At 37.8% G+C, this 26928-nt stretch overlaps 1 protein-coding gene across 1 annotated transcript in view; it reads left to right on the top strand.

Moving 5' to 3' along the window:
* Window positions 1–26928, top strand: part of LOC108502231 (myotubularin-related protein 13-like) — a 165640-nt gene that overhangs the window by 36290 nt on the left and 102422 nt on the right. Inside the window, exon 2 of the mRNA XM_017824963.1 lies at window positions 12534–12622. Within this exon, the coding sequence (XP_017680452.1) occupies window positions 12534–12622 (89 nt within the window). The remainder of the gene's footprint in view (window positions 1–12533; window positions 12623–26928) is intronic.

Raw genomic sequence — 26928 nt, 5'->3', positions numbered from 1 at the left:
TGTCTCTGCTTACTTATCATGGGTCTGTGTGTTGGGGAGCCCTACACTGAAATGCAGTTATCAGCCAGCTCTGGGAAGTATTTTGCTTACTCTTTTGCAACATTGCATTCCCTGTTAATTAGATACATCCGACTCCGTGGTGCCTTTGAAACAAGTCAATGCTTGAGAAGACACATTTGGTCTTGTGCAGTGACAGTTTTTCTCATCAGCAGAATTTTCAGGTGATAATTCACACTGGCAATCTAATTTTATCTTTTTTTTTAAAGATAGACTGTGGTAGGGACAAGATTCCTCTTGCAATCTGAGTATTTACTTGAAGTCCTTCTGACAGCAGGTCTAAATGGTGTTACTCAAGCCACTGTAATTTTTGAGCAAAAAGTATTTGTGTTCCTCTTAGTGGTTTTTTATGCATCTCTCTAACAGGGCAAGTATGTAATTTTATGTACATTTTGAGAACCCATTTGCTTTTCATTGTTTCCACTTTTTATTTTGACATGCAGCAGGCATGAAATCTTTGTCTTTCGTTGGGGAACACTCTTTTGAATCACCATTTTTATGAGACATTTTGTTTCAGAGCTCTTTATGACTGAATTTGAGCTCTTTGGCTCCCTCCCTCAAACAAAACCACTTGTTCAGACCATTGGATACAAATGTGAGCTTCAAGGGAAGTCTCATTGTTTGCCCAAGAATGTCTTTGTCCAAGAGTTTACACATCTTTTATAAAAGACCCAACCTCAAACTTTGTGTATGCTTATTCCACCCTGTGTATCCAGCTACTACTGATCTTACTCTCCCAAAGAGAGTACATCTAATAATATTCTGTTACCATATGCATCAGTTTGGGAAGCATTTGTTGAACTCAAAACACTGTTTCTGTAAAATAATTGGATCTTGGAATAAGCAACACAAAAATAAGTGTGATGATGGGTTGAATTTAGAAGTAACTTTATCTTATTGATATACTTCAGGGTTTGCATTCTGCTTTTTTGTTGTCAGTATGTTTGTAGCTGCGAGCTGAAGGGGGTGGAGAGAAGCTGATAGACAGCACAGTGTGCACTGCAGAAACCTCATTTCCTTAGGAAACCAACTGGGGGAGGGTGAAGATATCCTGCGAGAGCCAAAGGGCGGCTCAGGGGATCCTGAAAGCGCTGAGTTCGGACAAGTTTCTGGCAAGTTGGTGGACCAATAGGAGAACTGTACAAGTATTCAAAGTTAGCAAAAGCTCACAGTGCAGTAGCAGTGCACACCAGGCTGTGTGGAGCAGGTGTTACAGGTGCCAGAGAAGTTTATCAGAGCCTTAGACCGAGATTCTGTGGGGGATCAAGGCTTTCAGGAATTCAGCCTTCAGTAGCTTGTTGCTCACAGTGCTGCTTGTTCTTCCTCACCTCATCCGGATTTTCAGTGTGTTTCTGTAGTGAAGTCTTGTGGATTTTTTTTGTTTGTTTGTTTGTTTGTTTTCCCCTTATTTTTTATTGAGCAGTTTTTAAAATGAAAATAGAATTGCAGTGTTAGGAAGCTTCTTCAGAGTTTTTGTTTAGGATTTAGGCTGCAACTTGCCTAGATTCTATAGGGCTTCAAAGGACTTACAAAAATTTTAATTTCATGATGATATATATGTGGATTTTCAAAATCAGTAATTTATTATGATACTGTAGATGGCTCTTAAAATGAAATTATTTCGAGCAGCATTTTATCTTTGTCACATGACTCTCTCCTATTCCCACAGAATGTCACAGAGGGAATCTCTCTTTGTATTGGGTTTATAACCTTGTTTATCAATGTTCACACAAGTATGAATTATGAGGATTTCAAAAAACCCCTAAACTGTATTCTTAACAATTTCAGTAGAGCATAGTAACATTTTTCCATATTCAGTTTGATAGTCTGAGTATTATTTAGGATTTTTATCTATATTATGTCGTTCATAGACCTAATTATGACTTCTTCTGAATATGACCAAACGTGCTTGCAGAAGTTATTTTATATATCTGAACAAGTAGCATATAGTCAGTAAAATTATAAATGTGGGATTCCTTCCCTCCAGCACCAATTTAGCTTTGTTTCCACTCTGCTCCTAGGAAAACAAAATGTAATAGGAAAAAAACTCCACATAATAGAGGTTAAAGCCTGATTTACTTAAATATGCTGAAACACTTCATTTATTTTTTAATTTATGTTTTAATTATTGCATTTTGACCTGAATATTCATATTCAGGAATCCTGTAAATGAATACTGATAGAGAGAACTGTTGTAGATAGTCTTCCTTACCTATTATTCTCCTGTAAAGCGATTTAGAAAAATAAGTTTCAGCATAGGAACGTACTTCTTTAAGAGTTAAATGTAGAAAGCCTTTTCGTGAAGTCGTGTCCTTGCTGAATTTTAGAATATGAATGGCTTTCTTTATACTCAGCAAAATCAGATTACAGTTACAGCAGCTTACATCTCTGGACTGTAAATGTCTGTAAACTTATTGTAACCTTGCCATGTGTGTTTGGTTAAAAAAACAACCATACAAAAAGAAAAAAAGGTAGAAGGATTTACTCACGCTGGTTTCTTTTTTTTAATGCATTCAATTTTTCTATGCTGTGTTGATTAATATGTTGAAATAATAATATTGAAAAGGTAACACCGTGTTGGTGAAACTAGAATGTTATAGTTATATTTAGGAAATCTCAAAGTGGAGCTTAATTTTTATTTGTGGGATATCTCAGTTAAAGATAACTCCAAAGGATGGTTGCAGAAGGAAGATAACTCACTGAAAACAGAGATCGTATTTAGTAGATAAGGCAGGGTTATTTTTAAAGCTGAGCAGTATATATAATTTGTTAGAGCAGTATACATAATTTGTTAGAACAGAGAGGCTGCCTAAATTTTCTTTTCTTTTCTTTTTTTTTTTTTCTGTGAGCAGTCTGTGAAACTTAAGACATTGATTCAGAGTACAAAGCTGAGTGTGGTTTTGGCATCCTGTTTTTTATACCTTTTCTCCAGGACAGCTGGGAAGTCTTTTTCAGTCCGGTGTGTTCAAAAGACTGTTTGTTTAACAAAGCATGTTTATTTTGAAGTCTGATCTTCCCTTCCTATGCAGAAGCTGGCAAAAGTGATTTGTTTGCAAACAAGAAGGGGAATTGTCAGTGAGCAGGAAACTTTCTCCCTGCCAGCTGCCCAAGCTTTTTCCCAATTTCTTGAATATCGTGCCCACGACTAGATAGGGAATTACTTGAAAATTATTTAACATTAATTGTTGCTTTCTTGTCTGTTGTTTTCTTTTAAGACTTTTGGAAAGCCCTGTTACTGTCCCCCCAGCAAAAATACAGTGTTTGTCCAGAAGTGTGTTATGTCCCAACCTTCTGTTTGGAAGGAAGACTCCTGAGGTCCAGCTGTTGCAGCCAAGCTGCATTAATTTTATCAGTAGCTTATCCAGGTAAAATTTTGGGGGAGTTGGAGTGCTAGTGAGGGTTCTTCAGTAGTAACTGGCACCTTCATTGGTTTATAGGACAGAAAAGCTTTTTAAAGGACAGCTCATGCCATTGCAGAAGTTCCTCCACGAGCTCCCAAAGACAGTGGGTGCAACGGCAGCAAAAAGAAACAGCTTTTTACAGAACTCACAGTTGAAAAACGTCAGTGAGGTCATTGCCAGTGGTCACTACAGTTTTGTTCTCAAGCATGGCTTTCAGAATGAGGCAGCACCTTGCATGGCTGACGGTTTTCCAAGGGTAATACTGAATTTGTGATGTTTGGTACGTTCCTTCAGAAGGGTTGGACACTGATGGAGCCTTGGCCAACCAAATCATCATGTGCACCATCAGCCAGTGCTGGTGGGCTGGATCCTGCTGAGCAGAGTTAGAGGGACACTACTGCTGTAGCTAAATATGCATCTAACCTATGGTGATGGTTATGACATCCCCTGTTCTTCCTCTTCCTTCTACCCATGCTTCACTTTTCTCTATTTACTTCCTCTTCTGCATTTTATGGTATTCATTTTCATTTCCCTTGGCATTGGTACAACTTCAGTGGTTGAAGTTCATCCATCAGTGTGAATTTTCCTTAGACTTTTCAAACCTCTTTTAGAGGTTTCCTAACTAAGTATTTGCCACTAACCTCCTTTCAGCAGAAACAGTGGTTGATTTAGTGGAATGAGATATGGCATGTATTGCCATTCCCCCTTCTACCACCTACTTTAACTTAATTAAAAGCTAGAATAGTTTTCCTCCTTTATTTACAAAGCATAGAAATGACTTCTGATACCTAGGAGTAATGAAGATTATTGTTGACCTGCATAGGAGAATATCTATTGCAATGGTGGGAATGATGATCCTGTGAATAAGGTGCTAATCTGAGATTCAGGTGAGGTCAGTTGAGCCTGCTTTTTGTACATCCTTGGGGTGTAGAACCCTTTTTCTGTGCTTCCTTCCCTCGTGTATTAGATGGGTTAATGGCTCTGCAAATTACAAAACTACCAAAGTCAAATAAATATCGAGGCATTCAGGATTTTGGCCCATCCAAGTATTTCAGGTAGTCCTGACTAGCAGTGCCAGTACACTTTGGGAGAAGATTGAAATGCTACTTTTTTTTTTTTTTTTCCCCCTGCTAAGTTCAACAAATTTTTCCTGTTTACAAAGAAAAGGGCCCGAGGATCGTCTTATCCTATTATTTGTTGCATCCTTGATAACATGGCAAGCCTCCAGAACGTCTGTCGTTCAAATTCCCGGGATTGTTGCATGCGTTTCTTTGACCTGATTAAGATGAACTGACTGTGAGCTGTGCCAGTTGTACAAATAGTGTCTGTGGTCACTGTGCAAAGCCTGTCTTCATTCCATCTTCCTAAACGTGCCAGCATTTTGTTTAACCTTCGGTGGCTATTAGGCTGCAATAAAATCTTTATTCTCTAGAATACATCTGAGTTAAACACTTTTATATAAATGTCCATGTCCAGGCTACTTCAGACTTTGGGATGCACATGGCCTGTGTTGTAATGGGGTTGGACAGATTTTTTCAGAATGCCATGCCATGTGTTTTAGGCCTATCAAAGAAATATTTTCCCCTCTAGTTGTTTAATGTTAGTTCTCCTTTGGCCTCTTGTTCACTTAGGTTTCAGCTCTGATTTCTGTAAAGGGACTGAGTTAAAATGGGGGTATCTGTGGTATTTTCTGTCTTCTGGCATCAAGATTTCTGTAGTGATGTTTTTAAAGGTAGAGGGAGACCTCTGGTACATTTCTGTTCCCTTTTACAAACGGAGATACAAGATGGAACATGAGTTGTCTTCATGCTTCCATGAGGAGCTTTTCCAGAACTCCTAAAAGTGACAAGAATCCTGGATAGTTTAAAACTTCTGCCGTTTTGAAACTAAGAACTTTGATATGAAAAGGATTTTACCTCACAGCAGATTTTAGTGATGTCTTTAGCACTAAGTACTATTTTGAGAAGGATAAATGGTACCGTGCTCTGCCACCTGCATCTGTGCATCTTTCACACACTGTTTCTGACTCCCAACATGTAAAGTTGTACTTCTGAATACTGAAATTATTTGTTACCTTTACATGTAGGATCTATTAAAGTATTTTCTGTGGCATAGCTGCTGATGTTCTTTGTGATCTGTAGTGTTCTTCTCACACCTGAAAATGATACCTTTTGTATCAGATCACCCAAGTGCTTCCATTCAAAGCTTTGTGTGTATGGCTAACAATACTTAGTGCTCAAATGCATTTTTATCAGGGGTTTGTAAGTGAAAAGACAGAGTTTATCACAGTTCTCATTAATTTGGAATGTAAGTTGCATTAACAGCTCGCTTCTGGAATTTCAAGGGCAAGCAAGAGATGGCATGTGACCTTTCATGGGGAAAGATTTATATAAGAAGGGAGTTTAGGGGACTAGGGTTCAGGAACCAGCAAATTATGCCAGAATTTTAATGTGTTGCATGCTTGTATTGTTTAAAGGAAAAGATGGGAAAAGGAGAAGAAGGGCAGATCAGAAGAAGTTAGCTGGGGAGAAAAGTTGCTTCTTCCTTACTAGCTTAAGGTATAAGAGTGCTCGTTCAGAATTCTTACAGGCTGAAAGTTGAGTTTTGGTCTTGGGCAATTCACTGCGTGTATGTATTGTACAAGGACAAGAATGAAAGGTCTAAAAATTTGAAACCTGATTTATTTTCTAGTCAACTTTGATTCTTAATGGATTAAAGAGTTAAACCATCTTAAAGGTAGAGGTACTGTTGGATGGGGGTGATGATGGTGATTATTATTACCTGGCACCTTTAGTGAAAATGAAAATATGATTTTTTGCCTTAGGTTCAAAATTACAACTTTGAAAATTGCTGCAATACCTTTACATTGTCACTTTATATGACAAAAAAATACTCTACTACAAAATGAAAGAAAATGCAAAGTGCTTGAATTATTGGGATAGTTTTGTTTTTGTAGGAATAACTTTATTAAGAAAACAATGTGGGTCTATTTATGGGTTTAATGATAATAATGGCAGTAGTTTTGTTGGAAATATGTCTTTTGAATTCATGTTACTTCCAGGCATGTTTTGTAAATATAATAAATAAAGAAAGCAATTCCTGGTTTACATGGAACACATTGTTAATATGCAGGTTGTTTGTGCTATGGTCACACACCTGTACTGTATTAAGTAGTTTGTTTTCTGAGTGGTGTGTATAGTATATCTGAGTTTAGGTGGTTTCAAAAACCTCCAAAAACTTCTGTCTAATTGATTTGAATTCAGTGAGCAGTGCTAGCTATGGGCTTTCCAGCATGTTTTTGGGGCAGATTGCACATTATTTGAAAGGTTACCAAAAGACAGGAATCCTTTTACTGGTGATACAAAGGTCCTTCTTGCTGGCTGTGGTTATCTGAAGTCATTGACACTGGACTAAGCTATTTTCTAATTTAAAAGCAAGGTGTCAGTGTTAATGAGTGCCAGTTTACAGAGTCACAGAATCAGTTAGGCTGGAAAAGACCTCTGAGATCATCAAGTCCAACCTTTGACCAATCATCACCATGTCAACCAGACCATGGCACTAAGTGCCACATCCAGTCCTTCCTTAAAACCTCCAGGACAGTCACTCCACCACCTCCCTGGGCAGCCAATTCCAATGTCTAATCACCCTTTCTGTGAAGAAATTCTTCCTAATGTTCTTAAAACCTCGGAAATCTTGGTAGATCTGTGATCTGTAAAGCAGATACGAGCAGACACTAACTGAGGAGGTTGCTGCTGGTGTTCACTGTCTGTTCACTGTGTGTGTGTTTTTAATGTGATGTTGCATTTGTTTAATTAGCTTTAGTTAATAACAGTTTCACTTGGATATTGAAGGAATGTCCTTCTAGTGTTAATTAATAAAAGGTGCTTGGAAGAAGACTGGATACAGAGTGGAGGGAATGTGGTTGAAATATGAAACTTATTAATGGGAAAATCTTCATCACCTTTTTTTTTATTTTGTCATCATGTGGCCTTGATATTTTTGCAAAGTTGTCAGTAGTTACCAGTAGCATATATTGAAACAAATTATAGTTGTTGAAATCCCATGGTCTGTTTTTATTTTGTTTCTGCCTGTTGTGCTAAAGCAGTTGAGAATGCAAATTCACTTAGGTGTTGAGTTGCAGCCATCTCTTGAATGACCTGTTATCTTCAAACATAACTTCTCTGCTGCAAGTTGGACTATTTAGTAATAAACTCAGCTGAAGGCAGCTGTCTTTCACACCTCCTCACCCCAAACCATGGGATTTAGGGACTTAGTACAATTCTGCTGTTATGCAACTAGTTGGATTGAAAAATGCCAACAGAGAATCAACAGTAATTGAACTATAAAGTATTGGGAAAATGTGGTGAGCAGACTGTACTGAATTGGTGTGACTATTAAATAGAAGTGCAGCTACCGGGTCTTCTCTTGCACAGGTTTTAACCTGGTGTAGCAGCATTAAGGGAATTAACTTTACTTGCATTCATGGGAAGGAGTACAGTCAGTCTATCAGACAGACCTTTTCTGCTTATCTTTTTGCTTCTGTATAAGGAATAAATGGAAATTTCTGTATTTGGGTAAAGTACACTTCCAATCCAAGTTAGAAGCTTCCTGTGGCAAGAGCAGGCCAGGTCCTTGCTGCTGTAGCACGGAGATTCTTTCAAGTGATCCTGAGTCTAAACTTCTCACCAAGTAATTTCTGTAATTGAAAAGAAGAATTCTATTTATTTTCCAAATTTATCAAATTACAATGAATTCTGTTTCATAATTGCAAACATACAAAACTCTGATATTCTGAAGGATTGCCTTGATTTTGGAAGATTGCAGATTCATTAAAAAAAAAAAAAAAGGCAAACACAACAATCCCCCCAAAGCAAACCAAAGTTTAGTGGGATGGAAAGAGTGTTTCCCATCTATCTGTGTGTTATACAATTTAAGAAATCATGTGAAATAGTTAGATTTTATGGATTATTAGTAGATTTGTAAATCTCTATCACAGGACTTTTCTGTGGAAGGATTAACTGTGCTTTTTCTGTTGGCATTTTGTTTTGGTTTTATTTTTTCACTCACATCTGATGGATGTGAATACTTATTTTTCTCTTTTAATGCTCACATCTTGGATACAGAACCATTGATTTTTTTTTTTTCCTTTAAAATGTTGCATTTCTGTGATATATTCTACGTGCACCCTTCCATGAACTCTTTTTCTAAACTTTGAACTTTCTCTTTACTGCTGTGGGCCTTAACTTTGACTGTTTAATAACTGGAAAGTTTTTGAGGATCCTGTGAGCTGTTCAGAAAAGGATCCTTTTCTAAAGTTTTTGAGAACTTGGATACCAAATCAGTTGCACTTGAACTAGAGGGAGATAGAACATGTTCCTGTTTTTCAAGAGTGTTTTCCCAACAGTGACCTCCAAGACATTTGATCCCAGAAGTGAACTGAAGTGCAAGTTCAGGTGGCATAAGAAGTTCATTCTGGCTTTCAGAAAATGTTCAAAAGTGCACTTCTTTCAAGTAAATTCCTATGGAGGTTTAGAATCCTTCTTGAAAGCAAAATGGAATTACATACATTAAGGTCTAACATTGGTGGCCAGCATTGGTGGCCTTCTAAGGAAAGTAACCTAAAAAACCTGATAACCTTTTGGCATAAAGGAGAGACTATTAAAAATTTTTTAAAAAAATTGTACATCTCTTCATTCTGAATTAAAAGAAGTTCCTATACTGTAATGTAGGGAGGGTCTTTGTGGCAGTAAAATAAAAAGAGAACTGGAAGGATTGATCGCTTCAAAATATGATTTCATTATTTATAAGTGTAGTTGGTAGTGTCAGAGGTCTCAGTCTTTTGAGATCTGCATTCAGAGTAAAAGAAGAAGTCGCTTGTGTTCCCACAGAGAAACTTAGGGGGCTTAGACATAGCAGGGACTGTTTGCTGCTGTAATTCTTTGATACTTCCTTTTCTAGGAAGTCTGGATATCTCAGTTCACCTTGTGCCTTCTGCCCTTTTCTTACTGTTGGCTTCTCAACCACAAGTCCTGCTCTGCCTGGAAGGTGTCGATGCTCACTGATGCCTTGGATGCATTTGTTTGCTGTATCTTTGTGCCACCTGCCAGCCCTAGAACAACTATAGGAAGAAGAGATTTGATAAAGATATGACTTAGAAAAGTAGATAACATGGTATTTTTAGACTTTTAACTCAACAAGAGAAGAAGTTCTGATACTGAATCTGTGAGGGGACAGCCCTCTTGGAGTGAAAAAGAGAGTAGTAGCATCTATCAAGTAGGTGACTGCATAAAGGAAAGACGAGTTCTCTGAGAAGGGTACCAAAGGTAAAGGGTAAGAGGAAAGCACAGAAGGCTGAAGGCTGTTTGTTGCATGCTGGCAATAAAATACATATCAATTCCTGCCATATCTAGTTGAAAATGTAGCTGTTCTGTTATTTTTTTACATGAAAGAAGAAAACAGAGACTGGATGTCTGTAGAAGAAAGAAGGAATGCTGGAGTGTGTTTGCCTGCCTTAGGAGGGAAGGTGTGTGGCTCTCTGCTCTTCCCAGAGCTGTTTAGGGAGGGAATGGTAAAGCCTTTCCCTTTATGCCTCCTCATTTTGGAAGGATGTTGAGATGAAATGGTGGAGGGGAGAAGAATGCTAATTCAGTAGAAGATGCTGTGAAAGAGTACATATGGGGAACACTTGATCTTAAAACAAGTGAAATGAGTGACTGGTGACCCTATTCAGTTCCTACAGTCTAATAGATATGGAGCTCTTTTTCCCTACAAAAACTGAGGCTGTAGCCATGTCTGTATTTGTTCCTTGGTTTCTGGGAAAGCTGGAAATCTCTGCTTTCTGGGCATCTCTGCAGCTTCTCTGTAATGGGATGTCTCCTTTGGCTTTTAACTTGCCGATTTTATCTTTTTCTGCTACTTAGATCTCATCGCTAACCCAGTCTGATTGCAGTCCTTCAGCAGGCTACCCTTGGGAATCACAATCAGTGTGTGCTTTTGTGGGGGTAAGATTGCTCTTGGGAGTTTGCTCTTTGTAGTTGATATGCCCGTTGTGCCAAGAACATCTGTTCCTAAATTATTTTCAAGAGACAATCAGAGAAGGTTAAGTGTAAATATTCATAAACTGGAGAAAATGCTTCTTAATAAACCATAAGATTGGGTTTACCTAAATATCCTGCAAAAATTATGGTGGGTTTTAAGATAGCAGCAAACTCAAACTGTAAATTAGCAGGCAGCTTAAAGGAAGCCTATTTTTTTTGCACCATAGCACTGATTTGTGCTGGCAGACTTGAATCGTGTCAGACTGAAAATTGTTTTCTGTGGTAAAGTCAGGAGAATAATGTATTCATTGCTGCTGCTTGGGTGTCTGTGGAGGAAGCAGCACATGGACTGCTACTACTAATGCATAATTTGTACTGCCTCATAATATCAAAGTATAGCTTTGAGAATTTATAAGAAAATGTTTAAAAATTTCAATGTTTAATCTCAATTTTAATTGTAGTATGATTTTAGAGAAAAGGTGATCCAATTGAATGCGATGGGTCAGCTATTAAAAGATGTTTTAAATGGTTGCAAATTTCAGCTTTGCTGTTGATGTACTTACAGAGTGGGGAATGAGAGGCTGAAAAGCAGTGCCATGGAAAGGGACCTGGGGGTCCTGGTCGATGACAAGTTGAATATGAGTCAGCAGTGCCCTGGCAGCCAGGAGGACCAACCCTGTCCTGGGGGGCATCAGGCAAAGCATCGTCAGCTGGTTGAGGGAGGGGATTGTCCTGCTCTGCTCTGCCCTGGGGCGGCCTCACCTGGAATATTGTGGCAGTTTTGGGAGCCACAATATAAAAAAGGCATTAAGCCATTAGAGAGTGTCCAAAGGAGGGCTGTGAAGATGGTGAAAGGCCTTGAGGGGAAGCTGCATGAGGAGCAGCTGAGGGCGCTTGGTCTGTGCAGCCCAGAGAAGAGGAGACTGAGGGGAGACCTCATTGCAGTTACAACTTTCTCGTGAGAGGAAGAGGAGGGGCAGGCACTGATCTCTGCTCTGTGGTGACCAGTGACAGGACCCGAGGGAATGGCCTGAGGTTGTGTCAGGGGAGGTTTAGGCTGGGTATCAGGAAAAGGTTCTTCACCTAGAGGGTCATGCTTGAAATGTGGAAAACATAAGTTGGTGGCTATTGATTGCAAACTTTATCTTGTGCACTGCTCAGTTCTAAATGGTCCTAGTTTTCAGCATTCCTTCAGGATAGTATTGATTAATGTCAAAATGGCTTTCACTTTGCCATGTTCATTTGTTGGTGTATCCCAGAGCTAAAATCCAGTTAAAAAAAAAAAAAGAGAAGAAAGTTATAATTTTTTCAGTACTTACTCCCAACTTGAGAAGGTGAAGAACAGAATTCATGTTTTATGTGCATTCCTGTACCATCCAGGATGATGCAATGCTACAGTTGTGGTGTATTTGCGGTGTTTCCAAGGGGCTTTCTGTCTATACCATTGTGCCTTCCCGAAAAGGAATGGGTAAAAAAAGAAGACCATTGCATCAGAGAAGTTATCAGAAATTAGCAGCTTTCTTTACATCTTTCTGTCTGGAAAACCACTGCTGACTTGTCTAAGGAAACCAACGAGAAATACTGGCAAGGAGCTAGTGTGTCCTAGATGAATCATGTTGGTTTTTAATCTGTAGACTTCTTTCAGTCTGTAGGCTTCTTTTGGAAGACCACTGGTTGACAACTGTGTGCTTTCTTTTCTAAATATCACATTATCTGTTTTATTAGTTTTTAACTTACTACTGTTTGTAGAGAGAGACTAGAATTATCAGTAATCATCTGTCATTTTGAAAAGACCCACGATGGGCAGAGGCTGGATGCAGCTCCTGGCTTTTTTTCATGTAGTGACTCCTCGTGTTACTGATGGAGAACGTTAAGACTGTGTTTGTTATGTGACATGCAAGACATATTTGAGGATCCTGTTCTGCCTCTTGTGGTGAAAAATTTCCTAATATTGGGTATATTCTAAAAAATTTCTTAAATGTATGGGTGATTTAAATTCCACCAGTTTGCCTTTAAGTAATAGAATTTTATCTTTCAGCAGGACCAACAGAAGGTTTGGGGAAAATAATACAACGGTTTCCTCAGAAGGACTGGGATGACACTCCTTTTCCACAGGGAATAGAGCTGGTAAGTTTGCATTACATTGGGTGATTTTTAGAATTTCTTTTGCATCCAGTTGGGAGATACATCTGCCTCCATGTAAAGATCTGTCTTATCTTACCCAGCAGGGAATGGGTAGAAATTATGCGCGTAGAGGGGATAGGAAATAGCTTTAAGAATAATAGTTTTGGCTAACAGAAGCTAGTTTATTCTGGTCTGTAAACACTGAGTAAACATTCTAGAGTGTGGAAAATGTCTGCTGCAAATTTAGAAACAGCGCATTTAAAAGAAATGTTTGTTTGTGTCAGTAGGTGTATAATTGACTACATTTTTAGGAGCATCCCTCAGACAGCACATGACTTTTCATTGTCATGTTCAAATAATTGCAAATGTGTATTTGTATATTGTAGATTTAAAAAAAATAAAAATAGTTTCCCATATAAACTGAATTTATTAAAGTGGTCAGTTTTTACCCAGCGTTCTGTCCTTGACAGATGCCATAAGAGCTGCTTCCACAAGCAGTACGCTGAGCAAGGCTGGTGAGCAGGGATCCATTTTTAATAGACAATTCTCAAGGTGCCACTTCTTTCCCTTCCTTGGTCTCATATTGTGAGATGCAGTGAAAAGGTGTATCTTACTTATCTGGATCAAGGATTCACTAAACATCTGGTTCTAAAAATCCTGAAGAGGAATGAAGGACTGTGGCCAAATTAGGTTTCTGAGAAGTCAGAGTGAAACTTTCACTGCTGTGAATTTAGTAACTTCTGGGACAGGATGAGCTAGAGAAGGAGATGGCCAGTAGAAAATAGAAGTCTGCACAGTGGGGTAAAATCAGTGGCAGAGGACAAAGACACTTCACTGAGTTGGTTACACCGATGCAGCAAGCAAAGTGAGCTTTTACCAGTACGATCCCTCCCAGCCAGCGCTCAGCTCCCTGGCTGCTCCCCGGCGCAGCAGAGGGGTGTGTGTTGTTCCCTGTGCTGTGTACATGACTGGGTGCTCGTTTCCTTCAGTGGTGTGGTTTCGTTTCTTCACGGCCAAGGCCAATCCCTGTGTTTCAGGGGGATGTCAGGCAGGAATTGCCGGGGTGAGCACCGCTTCCCACACACGTGAGGGATGGTTACAGCGTTTGCGGTACACTTGCATAACTCTGCATTTGGCAATGCGCTGCTGTGCTGAAACAGGGGAAGCTCCTGCCTTCTCTGAAGTGTTTCTATTACTTTACAACGTTATACCACTCTCTATAGCAATTGCTGTTTGCTCTAGCTGGTAATTCTCTACTTAATACATTCCTGGCCAGCATATGCTTGCTGACTGCTGCCCAAGTTCAGATAAGTACACACAGTTGTAGTTCATTAGAAGAGAAATAAACTTGGATACCAAAGCTTAGAGATGTTTTCTTTTTTTAACAACTCTCTTGAGGTCGAATTAGGTGGTTTGATCTTGCCTTAAACAACTGCAGGAGTTTGAGTCATAGTAAGATTTATACTGTCACACAAATCTCCCTTACCTATTTCAAAGAAAGCAATGTGTCTGACTTCCAGTGATAATGTGAAATAAATAAGCACAGCTTCTCTTAAAACAGTCAAACTCAAGGGATATATCTGTACCCATTTAATTTATCTCCCATGTAATTTTAATTCTAGGATGTTAGCACTACAAGAAACACCTTTCTAAAGGAAGATTTTCTTTTTTTTTTTTTGATGGGACAAAACATTATTTCTTTATCAGTTCTCAAGTGACTCATTAGGCAAAGCCATTAAGGTTTTAAACTTTCCAAGTAAAACGAAATTTGATGACTTAAAAGTTAAGGACATTGATTCAGCCAATTGGCAAAATCAGTCAAATTTTGATCTGCTTTCCAAGTGTGGTAATAAAATTTTAGTTAATTAAGATTGAGGAGTTAGAAATATTGCAAAGATCCAAGTACTAAAGTAAATCACTTATGAAAGTCAGATTTTGGCAGGATGTTTTTTTCAAGGTTTTGGATGAATGTAACGTGAATCAACATTAATTCATGGAAAGGAAAGGAAAAAAATCTGCGTTACCATTTTCTGTTTGTCACCTTAAGGGCAACTTTAATATCATTAAGGGGATAACAGGCAAACCTTGAGGAAAAAGAAAAGGAAAAAAAGGTAAGAATAGAATAGCTGACAAATGTGTATGAGACTGAAGATAGACATATTTATTAATAGCACTTAGTTCTATGAGTAGTTTGCATTAAAATCCTCTTAAATGTACTTCCTCTCCTTTGAGTGAAGGATCTATATGGAATTAAATGATTTCTGTTAAATGAGAAAAAAAGCAATGGTTTATATCTGAAAGACATGTCAAGCTCCCTTCTCTATCTTCTCATGAAGGAAAAATGCCAAAGCTTTTCATGCTTAGTGATAGCACTGAAGGGAAATTCGGTGTTTGAATCTTGTCTTCTGTCGAAGTTAATTCTCCTGCTGTGAAGATCTTCAGCTGATTATTGGCGATGATTTCAGTGTGCCACACACAGAGCTCTTTGCAGCTCTTTTCACAATGTGAATTCTTTGAATTTAGACATTTGGAGGGGTTTATAATTTCCAAGTAGTAGAGGTTGAATCAGGTAATTTGTATGGGCATGTAGTGGGTGATATGATCGCAGAATCACAGAACAACCCAGGTTGGATGAGACCTGAAGTATGATTTGGTCCAGCCTTTCATGGGAAAGGAAGCATAGCTGAGATTATCTGTCACCCTGTCCAGTCTCCTCTTGAAAACTTGCAGCAATGGGGACTCCACTACATCCCCAAATCATCTAATAGTTGTTTCCTATTCGTGTTGTTAATGGCATTTTATGAAACAAGGTGGGGGGAAATAGTGGAAAAGAGCTATGCACACCCCCACCCCTCAGGCTTTAATATTTTGAGGTGGAAGATGCCTGCTTGGACCCCTTGTGATCTCTGTAGCTTCTAGAGATGCTGTTGGTCAAGGCCCGGCCAAAAACTTATAGACGAAAGTCCTCTTGAGAGTTTTTTGGAGGGCTCTTCTGTTTCCCCAGCCCTGCATGCCCCCCACCCTTCTGGGCTTGGATTCGTATGATCAGATTTCTGAGACATAAATTAAGACAGTATAAAGAGTGGAGTTTTGTAGGTAATTTTAAAAGTTCGATAATAAAACCAGTGCAAATAATATTTTTCATTTTGTTGAGCCCAGTTTTGAAAAATGGGCTAGCATGGGAAAAACTGTGCCTACTGGACCTGCCTGTGACTGCGTGAGAAGGGATCATTTTGGGAACATCTTTTCTAGGAAAGATGAGGACCCAATTTCAACTTTTACTTTTAACCTTGACTGTATTTGTAGTTTTGGTAATTTGACACAACTATGTGGAGAATTGGGCCATTAAAAAATGTAATGGCAGTTTGAACTCTACTGAAGAATGTTATATTTGGTGTATATGTATTCTGTATTAAAGGATTAAGAATTACTTAAACTGTTTCTATTTTTGTGTGTGCAGCATGATAGCTATGTTCTGGTCACACACACATGAAGTTAGGGAACAAACACATTGTCCAAAATTCAACAGAAATGTACTTCATGAAATTTTATTGAAGTCAAGTACTTTAATTTGTCTTGTTAAACAAGTTTTGTGTCTTCTGGTTGTCAGTGATAAATGAGCAAAGCCATGAATCCCTGTTGAGGGAACGATACTGTCAGTAGATCTCGGTCAGTGTGTCTTCTTAGACCTTCTGCTTGTCTGCATCTCCTCAAATGACCTAAAGAGATTGTCCTTAATCTTACACTCTTTGCATTTGCCATTTCTCTAAAGGTTTCACAGCTTTTGGTTTTGTTCTGCTTATAACTGAATTTGATAAGTGAGCCACCTGCAAATTGCTGCAAAAGGTGCCTGAAGTATTTTGTAATGGATTATTGACAATTACAGTGATTTCCTCAAGTTTCATGGAAGTAAGTTGACTTCGAGGAGTAAAGAGATTTATACTTATTCTTAATAAAACATTTGGCTCAGAAAAGCATTTTAAGTCATTGGTTTTCAAAAGAATGCATTTAGAATGTACCAATCTAGTAGCTGCCCCTCCTGATATTTTAAATGAACGTCTTCGGGTGTCCTTCTCCATAGTCTTTTCAAAGAATTTGTTTCAGATACAGCTTAAGTTTAAAAATAACCCTCTAAAGTCAGCTGAGACATATAGAGCAGTTTAAAATTAGGATAATCAAACTTCTTGTTCTTGCTTGTAGAAAGAACGCATGAGAGAGTATGTTGGGTGAATGAGTTTGCTCTACATTTCTGCATATTTTCCGTATTTATAATCCAGTTTTTATTCCATTGTATGCCTTTCTAGACATCATAATTAGTTATACATCAAAGAAGGAAGCTTTGGTATGTAATGTTACACTGTAAACTCATTTTTGTCTCAGGGCTAAATTAGCTAAACTGAATGTCATCTGCATTACTCAGTGTTGGGAGGCTAATATTAGTGACGCCAATGAAAGTCATACCTAGAAATAGGTACCATGTCTGAAGTTTAAACTAGATAAAATGTGTTTGTGCAGTTGGTGAGTAGTAGGGAAGAGAATTTCCCGCTGCACCCGGCGGTGGTAGTAGTAGTAGTGTCATGAATTAGTAATTTGCATTTAAAGTGCATGCAAGTATGGAAGTTAACATACATTTCTAGACAAGCTAATCACTTATCCAAATAATTACTTAAATTAGAAAATCCAATTTGTAAAAACAGCTATTTAATACACCCATTTGAAGACAGCTTACCTGTGTTATGATGCTAAAAGAAGTGCTTCTGAAGAAAGAAAGGCTGCCTGTTGTCCCTTTGAGATCTGATAGGATTCCTGCTTCCTCGAGGAGGAGTTGGTGCTGTTAGAATCAGCTTATTACTCCTTTGTGTAGAGCCTTTGCTGCAGAGCTTAGTGTTTCTGCACCTTTGAGTAGCTTCAGATATGAACTCTTAAATTGATGTGAAGGATGTCTTTTATGGAAAAATGGACTCAACTTTCAAGTTCTGACTAACCTAAGGTATGAAAAAACCAAATGAATTAGAGTAAGGAGTGGTATTTATATATTTTCAAAGTATATTTGTATTTTGATTTACCTTAGTCTTGTACAGATATCCCCTTCATTCTGACATACATAAATTATGAATGAGAGCTATATCTCTGAGACCTTAACTGACATTCACTCCTGCTAGAGCTTCACAGTTGGGTTGGGAAGAAAGATATCAAAAATCCCCCACCAAACCCCAGCTTGTTTGTCTTCAGGCTTGCAACCAATTGAAGACATTTAAAAGTAGGCCAGAATTTAAAGTAGAAAAGTTTTAAAGAACTGAACTTTTGGAGATTCCCAATGCAGAGTCTCTGGAAATCATTACACGTGCATTCAAAATCAATACTTTTAAAATTCAAGTGCTAGTCACTTAGTGCTGTTTTTGTTTTGCCACTTTGGTATAAGGCATCTTTTCTGAGAAAAAAATCTGATGCTTGAACATTTTACTACTTATTTTAAGTAAGACATGAGAGACAAACTGGGTAGCAGATTAGACAGTTAAGGCCTGAAGTGATTAAAGTTTTAAGGGAGTTAATCTTTAAATGCTTCAGTCTTAGCTAGCTGATCTGTAAGCCAATTTTCCTGCAACATTAATGCTTTTAAGGACCTGAATAAAGAGTTGTCTACAGCATCCATTTAACCTTCAGTGCACTAGGTCAGCTGCAGAGATTTTGATTTTGTTGAGGTTTTCCCCCCCCTCTTTCCCCTCAAACTTTTTTACCTCTCAAGAGTCATTACATTATGTAATTCTTTAGTGAACAACTGCATGACAGAGCTCAGTGTAGCACTTATAAGTGCATTTTGTTGTTTTAATTCTCATTCTGTTACAGTGCAGGTGCTTTCAGCATTAGTAGAAAACAGATAATAGCAAAAGTACAGTGGTTTTTTTTTATCAGAGTGTTTCTGGACTCAGCTTGTATTTCTTTAACTTGTCTGTACTTGCCTCCACTAGAAATCCTGGAGCACCATAAATGTGATGTATTGTACAGTAATGTTTCTGCTGTGCTGTAAAACAGTTATATTCTGGTTTTAGAATCCCACTGCTTTTGGATGTTAGCTTCTGGATTTTGTAGACTAGTGGGATAAAATAATTTGATATTGATATCTAAGGACTCGCAAGTAGTCCTTGCTTAGCAAAACTTCATCGTACTTAAGTGCTGTGAAAGGGTGCAATTAATATGTTTTGTCAATTCTTTTTTGTTTTGTTTTGAGTTGGGAAAAAAACGCCAGAGCGCTTTGTATTACAGTCAACGTTTTTAGTAAAAATGGTGAAATATTGAAGTGACACCTGTTTGGAATTTCAACACTCTAATCTTTCCATGGAGTATATTGAAGTGTAACCTTTTTTTGTAATTATCAAGGTGTTTTAAGATACATTGCTCCCTCATTTTCAGTTAAATTATTTTCAGATCTTCTGGAGGAGAAAGCCATTTTTATAAGCTTTCTTAAAAAGTGCAGATGTTTTTAGAATCATAAAATGATTTGGGTTGGTTTTCTTCAATCTTTGTAGCTGTCATCTCCACAAATAATACTTGACTGCATAAGGTGGTCTTGTCCACCTAAGCTTTGCATTTGATTCAGTATCTTTATTACCTCTCCTTAATTTTTCTCATCTTCTTTAAAAATTAGAGGAAAGACTAGAGCGTGGACTTCTCTGTAAGTCTCTGGTTGTGGGTTTTTTTCACGTAACAGTCAGCAAAGGAGATTCTGAGACCTCGGTTAACCTGAGTTAAAGTGGTGTTGCATGAAACAAAACTCTGTGTCTTGGTATTTCCGTCTCATAACTAGTAGACTTGTCTGTGAGAAGTGTCCTGGAGACCCTGCTTTTTCTAAACGTTCTGAAATTTTGAGTATTAAATGTTTTTTTGATGTTCCTTGTTAAAAAAAAAAAAAACAAAACAAAACACCTGCTTAGTATGTAATGAGGGACATGATGGAGGTACTCACTGAAGGTAGTGATGCAAATGCAGTTGTGCTTCATTTAAACAGTGTTACCTTGATGGGTCTGTGTCAGTATCATCATTCTTCCTCTTTGAGTTCCCTTTCCTGCAGGTGTTTGAGAGCGATCTGTAATTCTTCCCCTCCAAGGTCCTGTGTGCCTGTGCCCAGCCAGTCCGGGTTTCTCACACAGGTGTGGTGATTTTCTCTCACTCTGTGCTTTGCTGAGATTTGAGTCTGCAGGATTACGGAACGTTCTTTATGCTCTTAAGTTTCTCAGGCTACAGGACTAGACTGTATAATACCCTTGGAATATGTGGTTTTGTGGCTAATATGTTTCTGTAGGAATTTTTTCTCTATCAGTTTGTCTTGTTATCTCTATGTACTCAGTGTGAACATGTAAACATTTTTGAATATTTTACATGCTTATTGAGAGGAGCTAAGAAATTCTCTTGACTAAAAAGGGAGGGCACCATATGTGTCAAACAAACTATATGAAAATGGGCTATATCTCCAGAAACTGAAAGTGAAGAGCAGAAATCCTATTGTATTATATATGAGAAGAAAAATTGTAGGAAAAAATGATGGTTTTAATTATTTTCAGCTTTATGTGTTTTGTGGATGTGCTTTGTCTTTTTCCAAAAATATTCATTTATACTTGAAAGTTAACTGGATTAATGCAGTGTATGACAGTATAGTGACACATTTTTGAATAGCTGAACATGTTCTTAATATCAGAGGAGGTTCTTTAGCCTAAATGACTTATTCCACTTTGGACTAATCATCAATGAAAATTATTTCAGAATAATTCTGTGTGAAGACAAATCATATAAGTTTGGAATGCAAGCAGCATTTGTCCAGAAAAACACAAACCAATGTACACCTTTAAATCAGTTAAAAGTACTGTAGGTGCTGCACCTTCTGAATTTACAGCACTGTTTTTATGTTGACCCAAATGCACAGAGATTAATTGAGCCTTATTTTTGTGCACTACAACATCTAGACCTGCTGTTGTACAAGACTTCTGTTTTCCAATTGTTCCTTGTGCCACATGCAGTTGACTGTACCTATCCAAGTTAGTCGTGTACAGGTGCCAGCACTTCTCCATCCGTGATGTCTCCACAAGCAAGAGTGTTGTGCATCTTGAGCTAAGCGTGAATTGAAGCAGTTAAGCTTGTGAATAAAAGGTAAGCACTATTCTGGATGGCCAGGAGTTAGACATGAGAAGACTTCAGGTAAATAAAATGAAGAGAATAAACTGTTCTCCTTGTCCTAGAGTGAGGGATGGTGAATGGATTCGCTAGCAAAGATTTGGTGTAAACAGGAAGAAACGTTTAAACAGCTGGAGCTCATGGTACTTAGAACGAAAATTTTGAGCAAATTTTGTTTTTAGTGTTTGATACCTAGGAGGAATGACCTGTGTGAGGCTAATAGAATTGGATGGAAAGGGGAATAACCTGGATAATCTCTATGTGCCTGCTTGTTTGTTTCTCTGCAGAGAGGGACCCTATAACTCATTGGGAAGGTACCAAACTGAGACATCAGAATGGTGATGAATGAAGAAATCTCTGTGGGTTGCCATGAGAGACGAGACCTGGTCTTTAGATGGGATTGTCAGGTGTTTATCCTTGCTGTTAACTCCAGCGAGCTTTATGTCACTGTTGGATCAGGTCCCTGTGACTACCAGAGAGGAGGAGAGAAAACTGGACAAATGTAACAATTCAGTAAAGCACTGAAGTACCTCAGAACCACTTAGCAGTTTGTTGTTTAAAATTCTTATGTTTTGTTTCAGCTCATTATTACAGATTATCTGTCAGCTTTCTCCAAGAAGTTGGAACTTCTTTTACGCTTGAAGTGCTGTAATTTAGACAATTTTTTGACTGACGCTCCTGGGGTTTTTTTTTGTTTGGTTGGTTTGGTTTATCCGTGTGTTTGTGCAGGGAGCTGAGAATTTGTGTGCGTTTGGAGAGAGCCAGAAAGCAAGACTGTTGTGTATTGAGTTTATAACTATATATCCAGTTGTCACAAAGCAATCCTTTCTTGGGTTGTGCGAAGGAGCAGAAAGGCAGATAATGTGCATCTAATCAAACACAGTCTATTGGGCTGAATACAAGATTGTGAAACTTGAACTGGGTCGTTGAATGTGTTCTGGGAATCCAGAAATAATTTATCTGTGAAGTTGATTCCTGTGACTGTAAATCAGTTTGGAATGTTTTCTAATAGCTCAAGAAAACAGACTAATGGAAAATAATGGTTGTTTTACGTTTTTTCTGAACGAATTTGCTAATGGTTTGTGTTTTGTTGAAGCCGACACTTTTCATGCTAAGAATTTCTAATAGTACTTGTAAGTGATTATATTCCCCCAGCCCCCCAATTTGATTGACCTTGTAATTTATACTCTTCACGTAAATTTTGTAGCATTTTCATGCAGGTTTCTTCTGCTGTCTTAAATCATCTCAGTGGTTTTAAAGCTTGACTTGTTAAACTTGAAAACTTCTTTGAAGCCTTTATACAGTTTAAGTCCTTATTCATAATAGTTTATAAAAGGTGTGTCCTGGTTGTGTGCATCAAAGCAAAAAAGAACATTAATAAATCTTACGATGATCCCTCACAATTTTGCATATTCTGTGTGCTCATCTTATCATTGTATTATCCAGTTAGAAGCCAAGCAGAAACATCAGTGCAGAGACTTTTTGCTGTTTCCAATTCATATAACTCCTGATTTCAGGACTCTGCATGGGGCAAAGTGGGTGTGTGCTCTGAGCATACACCTGGCACATCACCTACACAGCAGCTGATTCCAGTGGTTCAGTGTCTGACTGGGACTGAGCCTTTTAGCATCCTTGGGAGAGGACTTGGAGGATTACTACCAATTTTTTTTTTTTCCAAAGTAGCATGTTGGCCTCCAGCACCATCACTAACTGAAGTCTCAAAAGGAGCTCAGTTTATTAATCCTGAGGTTGGGATGTTGGTTTCTTTGTTTATAAAGCAAAGACTAGTTAATATTGTTTCAGTACCACATGTTGGTGCTCTCTTTTCACTAATTGCATGGAATTGGAAAAATCACTTTCAGATCCTTCAGTTTTTCTTGTACAGCATTTTTAGGCTCTTGTCTATTTCCCAGTAATATGTAACAAACTGTTTTCTTTTGTACAAAACCTGAGATTTGTAGATGGAAAAAGTTTAGGAATGAACTTGCAGGTTAGAAGATCTATAAGGGAGCTAGGCTATTTAGATGGCCCTCTTCCTCCTGTATTATTCTTTAATAATGTGGTATTTCATAATTTCTGTTATAGTTCTGGTCCTGATTTCTATATGGATTTGCCAAAAGACTACAAGAATTTTACTGAAGAAACGTGTTTTGAAGTAAAACTCAATAAATAGTAATTTGCTATATATTTGTTATAATAGCTGTTTGCTTTATGGTCATAATAATGTAAAAAAGTAAAGAAGCGATGTACTTGTATGTGTTAAGAGGAAGAAGAAAAAGATAAGTATATCCGGATCTGTTTTGTAAGTGCTTATTTTAGGGCTAGTCACCAATGAAACTTTTTGTCTTTGATTGAAGCTCTCCTGAGTGGGGATCTACCATAAGCATGGCTTCTTTTAATGAATTCCAAGTGTGGAACCAGGACTGTGGAATCAGTAGTTTTGCCAGCAGTTTACCTGGACTGGTCCTAACAAAATGTTTTCTTCTTTCTCCGTCCTTGTTGCTCTGGGAATGTCAGAAATAAACTGATGCAGGCCAAGACCTTGAGAAGTGGCAGATTTCTGAGATGAGAGTGTTAATGGTGCAGCTGATCCATGAAGTGTAAAAACTTTATTTAATGTTGCTAAGAGAGACCTCTCCTGGGGATGTTTGGTTGCAGTGTCTTTCTGTTTTTCAAGGACATACTATCAAGGGATCACTTGAACAGGTGCTTTTATTTAGCTGTCATGGATACCAGGATAAACTAAAAAGGATTTTTATTATTTTATCAGTAATAGAGTAGTACATTAAGCATTTGAGCTGGCTTCTAGTATGAGTCTCCAAAGCTCCAACTTGCAGATTTGGAGATGAGGCAGTTCAGGCTTCAGTTGTGGATAATGCTACTTGTATGGGGATGCTTTTCCAGTTTGTAGTTCTTGCTCAGCCTGCAACTCATTAAATCCAGGCTGCAGAGGGAACCTGGGCACAGGGGGAGAACCCTGACACCCAAGTCTTCCTTTGAATGGCGTTTGGAACTTGTTCTCAAGAGATTCCCTGACCAGACATCACAAGTCTTGCAGCCTCTGAAGTGTTGCCTGCGCTCTGTACGTTTCCCAAGCATAAAGCAAATTCCCTCACCGCCCCCCATCTTTTTTAGATTTATGTATCTAACTAAGGTACCCAAATTACTTGTTCATCTTTCCCTTGCACTCTCTGGTTCCTTAACCTTGATGAGAGATGATCTTTTATTTATGTCACCGAAAGGAGATTGGAAAAGGAGATCACGCTCAGATGCTGAAAGGTATCAGTTATCCTCAAGTAAAAAATGTCTTTATTCTTTTTTTTTTGTTGAAAGTATATATTCTGATTTGAATCTCTGCCAAGTTACTTGAACTAAAGCAACTAGTGTCTATATAAAATTAAGAATAAAGCAACTTTATTGTGATAAATAGTGGGTAGTCACACTCCCCACCTCAAAATAAAATGATATGCTGTATTATGGCGCTGCTAGTATTCCTGTTGTCAGTCTGCCATAAATTGTGAGGAATTTAATATAAGAACTGGCTTTAACTTTCTGGTCATGTCTCACTACGCCCCATCCCCCCCTCCCCTGGTCTCTGTGCCTTCAGAACTCACAGTTTTAGCTCATTGTATAAATAAAGGCAGTTCAACACAAATCCATTCTAGAGTGTCTGTAAAATAAACTGGTGGGACAAGGTCAGATTATGTAATTAGTTTGTATAGATTGATGCAGTATCATAATCAACCAGATATGTTTTTAGTAATAAAATGCACAGTGCAGTTATGATTTTGATGCTTTATCTTAGGCTCACCTGTGAGCTAGGAGTGGAGGGAGCATTATTCTAAAAAAATATAAATAAATTCAAAATTTTGATCCAGGAGAGAATATCTGTTTTTGTAGTTTACTGAAAAATCTGTGGTATAATGTAGTATTTTAAAAACAAGCAATATTCCCCTTCTGTATGTGGCATATACAAAATCAACCTCACTTCATTTTTTAACTGTATTGTTTCCTTTTTGACATGTGTTATAGCATGTGGACAAGAGAGATGTTCATTAAAATCATGGCTTATAAGCTTAGAATGAAGAATGAATTAGATTTAATGTCAAAATAGTGGGATAAGAAGTGAGTACTAAAGTTACAGCGTGCATTCGTGACCTCAATGTTTTTAACATTCTTTGAATACCAGATTTGTCTAGTTCTCGGCATCACCTCATGATTATTTGCTATAACTGCATACCAGAAAAGCTTATTTCACAAGGATTTTCCTGCATTCTGGCCCAGTAATATACTTGTGGAGACTTGTTGGCATTTGCAATTTCGAAGATTTGTTGTTGGACCATTTTCATATCTGTTTTGTGTCTTGTATATTGAATCTGATCTCCCAAAAAGCAGAGGAACTGGCAAGACCTCTCAAAAAGTGGGTGGAGAGTACATTTCCCCTTCTGCCCCCCCCCCCTAGTTTCAATATTTTGCTCATATGTCCAATGTGTGTTAGCAGCAGCCACTTCTGTAGGAGGCTTTCAGTACCCACAGCGAGTTGTCATATTTGCACTGAGTAACAAAAATTACTTGGAAAAAAAAATCACTTGCTGGTTTTGGTTGTGGCTGAATCATTTATATAAGCATGTCTTTAAGTTTTCGGTTTTGAAATTCAGGGTTTGATTCTTGTTACACTTCGATCAATACTGTTGCTTAAAAAGATGTGCTTTGGTCGTTTCATGTCTGAATGTCTTTCATCTAAAAGATTAGCAGCATTTCCAGCTGTGTAGCTGAAAAACTGGAAATATTGTAATAAATGAGTATATACAATTTTCTTTGGGTTTGGGTAATGCAGTTGTGAGAACTTCACATGATTTGGGAAACTGTTTCCATTGTATATAACCAAAGAGCAGTTAAATGAATAGAAAGACATCGAATAACAGTATTTTGGTCAAGTTTGATTAGGCTTGAAAGATTGTTGATGTTAGTTTTTTGTAACATTATGCCTTAGCTGAAGAAAGTAAGTAGTTGAGTGGTTGAGTTGAGAAAAGCATTTTGCAATAATAAATTCGGTGGAATTATCTGTGATTAATACATATTTAAATATATTTCAGTTTGATTTAAGATAAAAGCATATCAATGTTAAATTTTGTTTATTCTGGCTGCCACAAACATAATTGTGTTTGTATTTTGTGTGGCAAAGTCTAAGTAGATAGTATTTGGTTAAGTGTTCTGTAATACATTTTCCAAAATGTTACAGTTTACTTCCAAGGTGAACAGTGATATAATTATGGAAAATTAATTAAATGTCAGATTTTTGTGCTGACATTGGCTTTAGACTCTAAGTAGTTCAGCTAAACTCTAAGAGTTCAGCTAAAACCACTAAACTCCTCAGCCCCTGAGTTCAGACTGAGAATTAGCTGAGAAAACCAAAGTGGGATGTTTTTATTGGGCAGTTTCTTGGGCTGTTGAAATGGAAAGGTGGAACCACTTTAACCAAAAAAACTTAAGAACTTACTTAAAGGTTTTATCTGCACCTTGTCTTTCAAAACTCATCATTGAGCTTTCAAGGACTCTTCAAAATTGCGCAAAACAAGAGATTCTTCTCAGTGGCTGTCCTTCCTTTTTTTAAACTCTTTTTGTAGGAACTGAGTGCATTCAATGATGCAAGTATTTTTTAACAGTCTGCATTTGTAATTTGATGATAAAAAAAAATGGTTGGAAGTGGTCACTTGAGCAGGAATATTTGGTGGTATGTTTTATGGGGTTTTCCTGCTGGGCAGCGTTGTTGGGTTTTTTTGGAGAGGGGGAGGGCAGTTTGTTTGGGTTATTTCTATAAAACATTTTGATATTATCAGCCACTAAATAGACATCTTTTCTGCATATCCTAATTGCATTTCTTAAATACATAGATGTGATCTATGCTGAAGCAGTTTAGGGTGTGTAGTATGGGATAATGGTGACATACTTCTTAAGGTGTGTCATTATTACAGCATATGCACACCCTCTTATGTGTTACTGCTTAAATATGATAATGCCTATAAGCTTTCCTTTTTAAGTATTAATTTACTACGATGAGTTGGGTAACAGCATATTTATGTACACTGTTTTACCTATTATGGATAATACCTTACCTGTCTGTTGCAAGAGCAACACTGGAG

Source organism: Lepidothrix coronata, unplaced genomic scaffold (assembly GCF_001604755.1).
Source record: "Lepidothrix coronata isolate B3197 unplaced genomic scaffold, Lepidothrix_coronata-1.0 Scaffold115, whole genome shotgun sequence".
Taxonomy (NCBI): Eukaryota; Metazoa; Chordata; class Aves; order Passeriformes; family Pipridae; genus Lepidothrix; species Lepidothrix coronata.
Note: the sequence above shows the minus strand (reverse complement) of the source record. Positions and strands in the feature narration are given on the sequence as shown.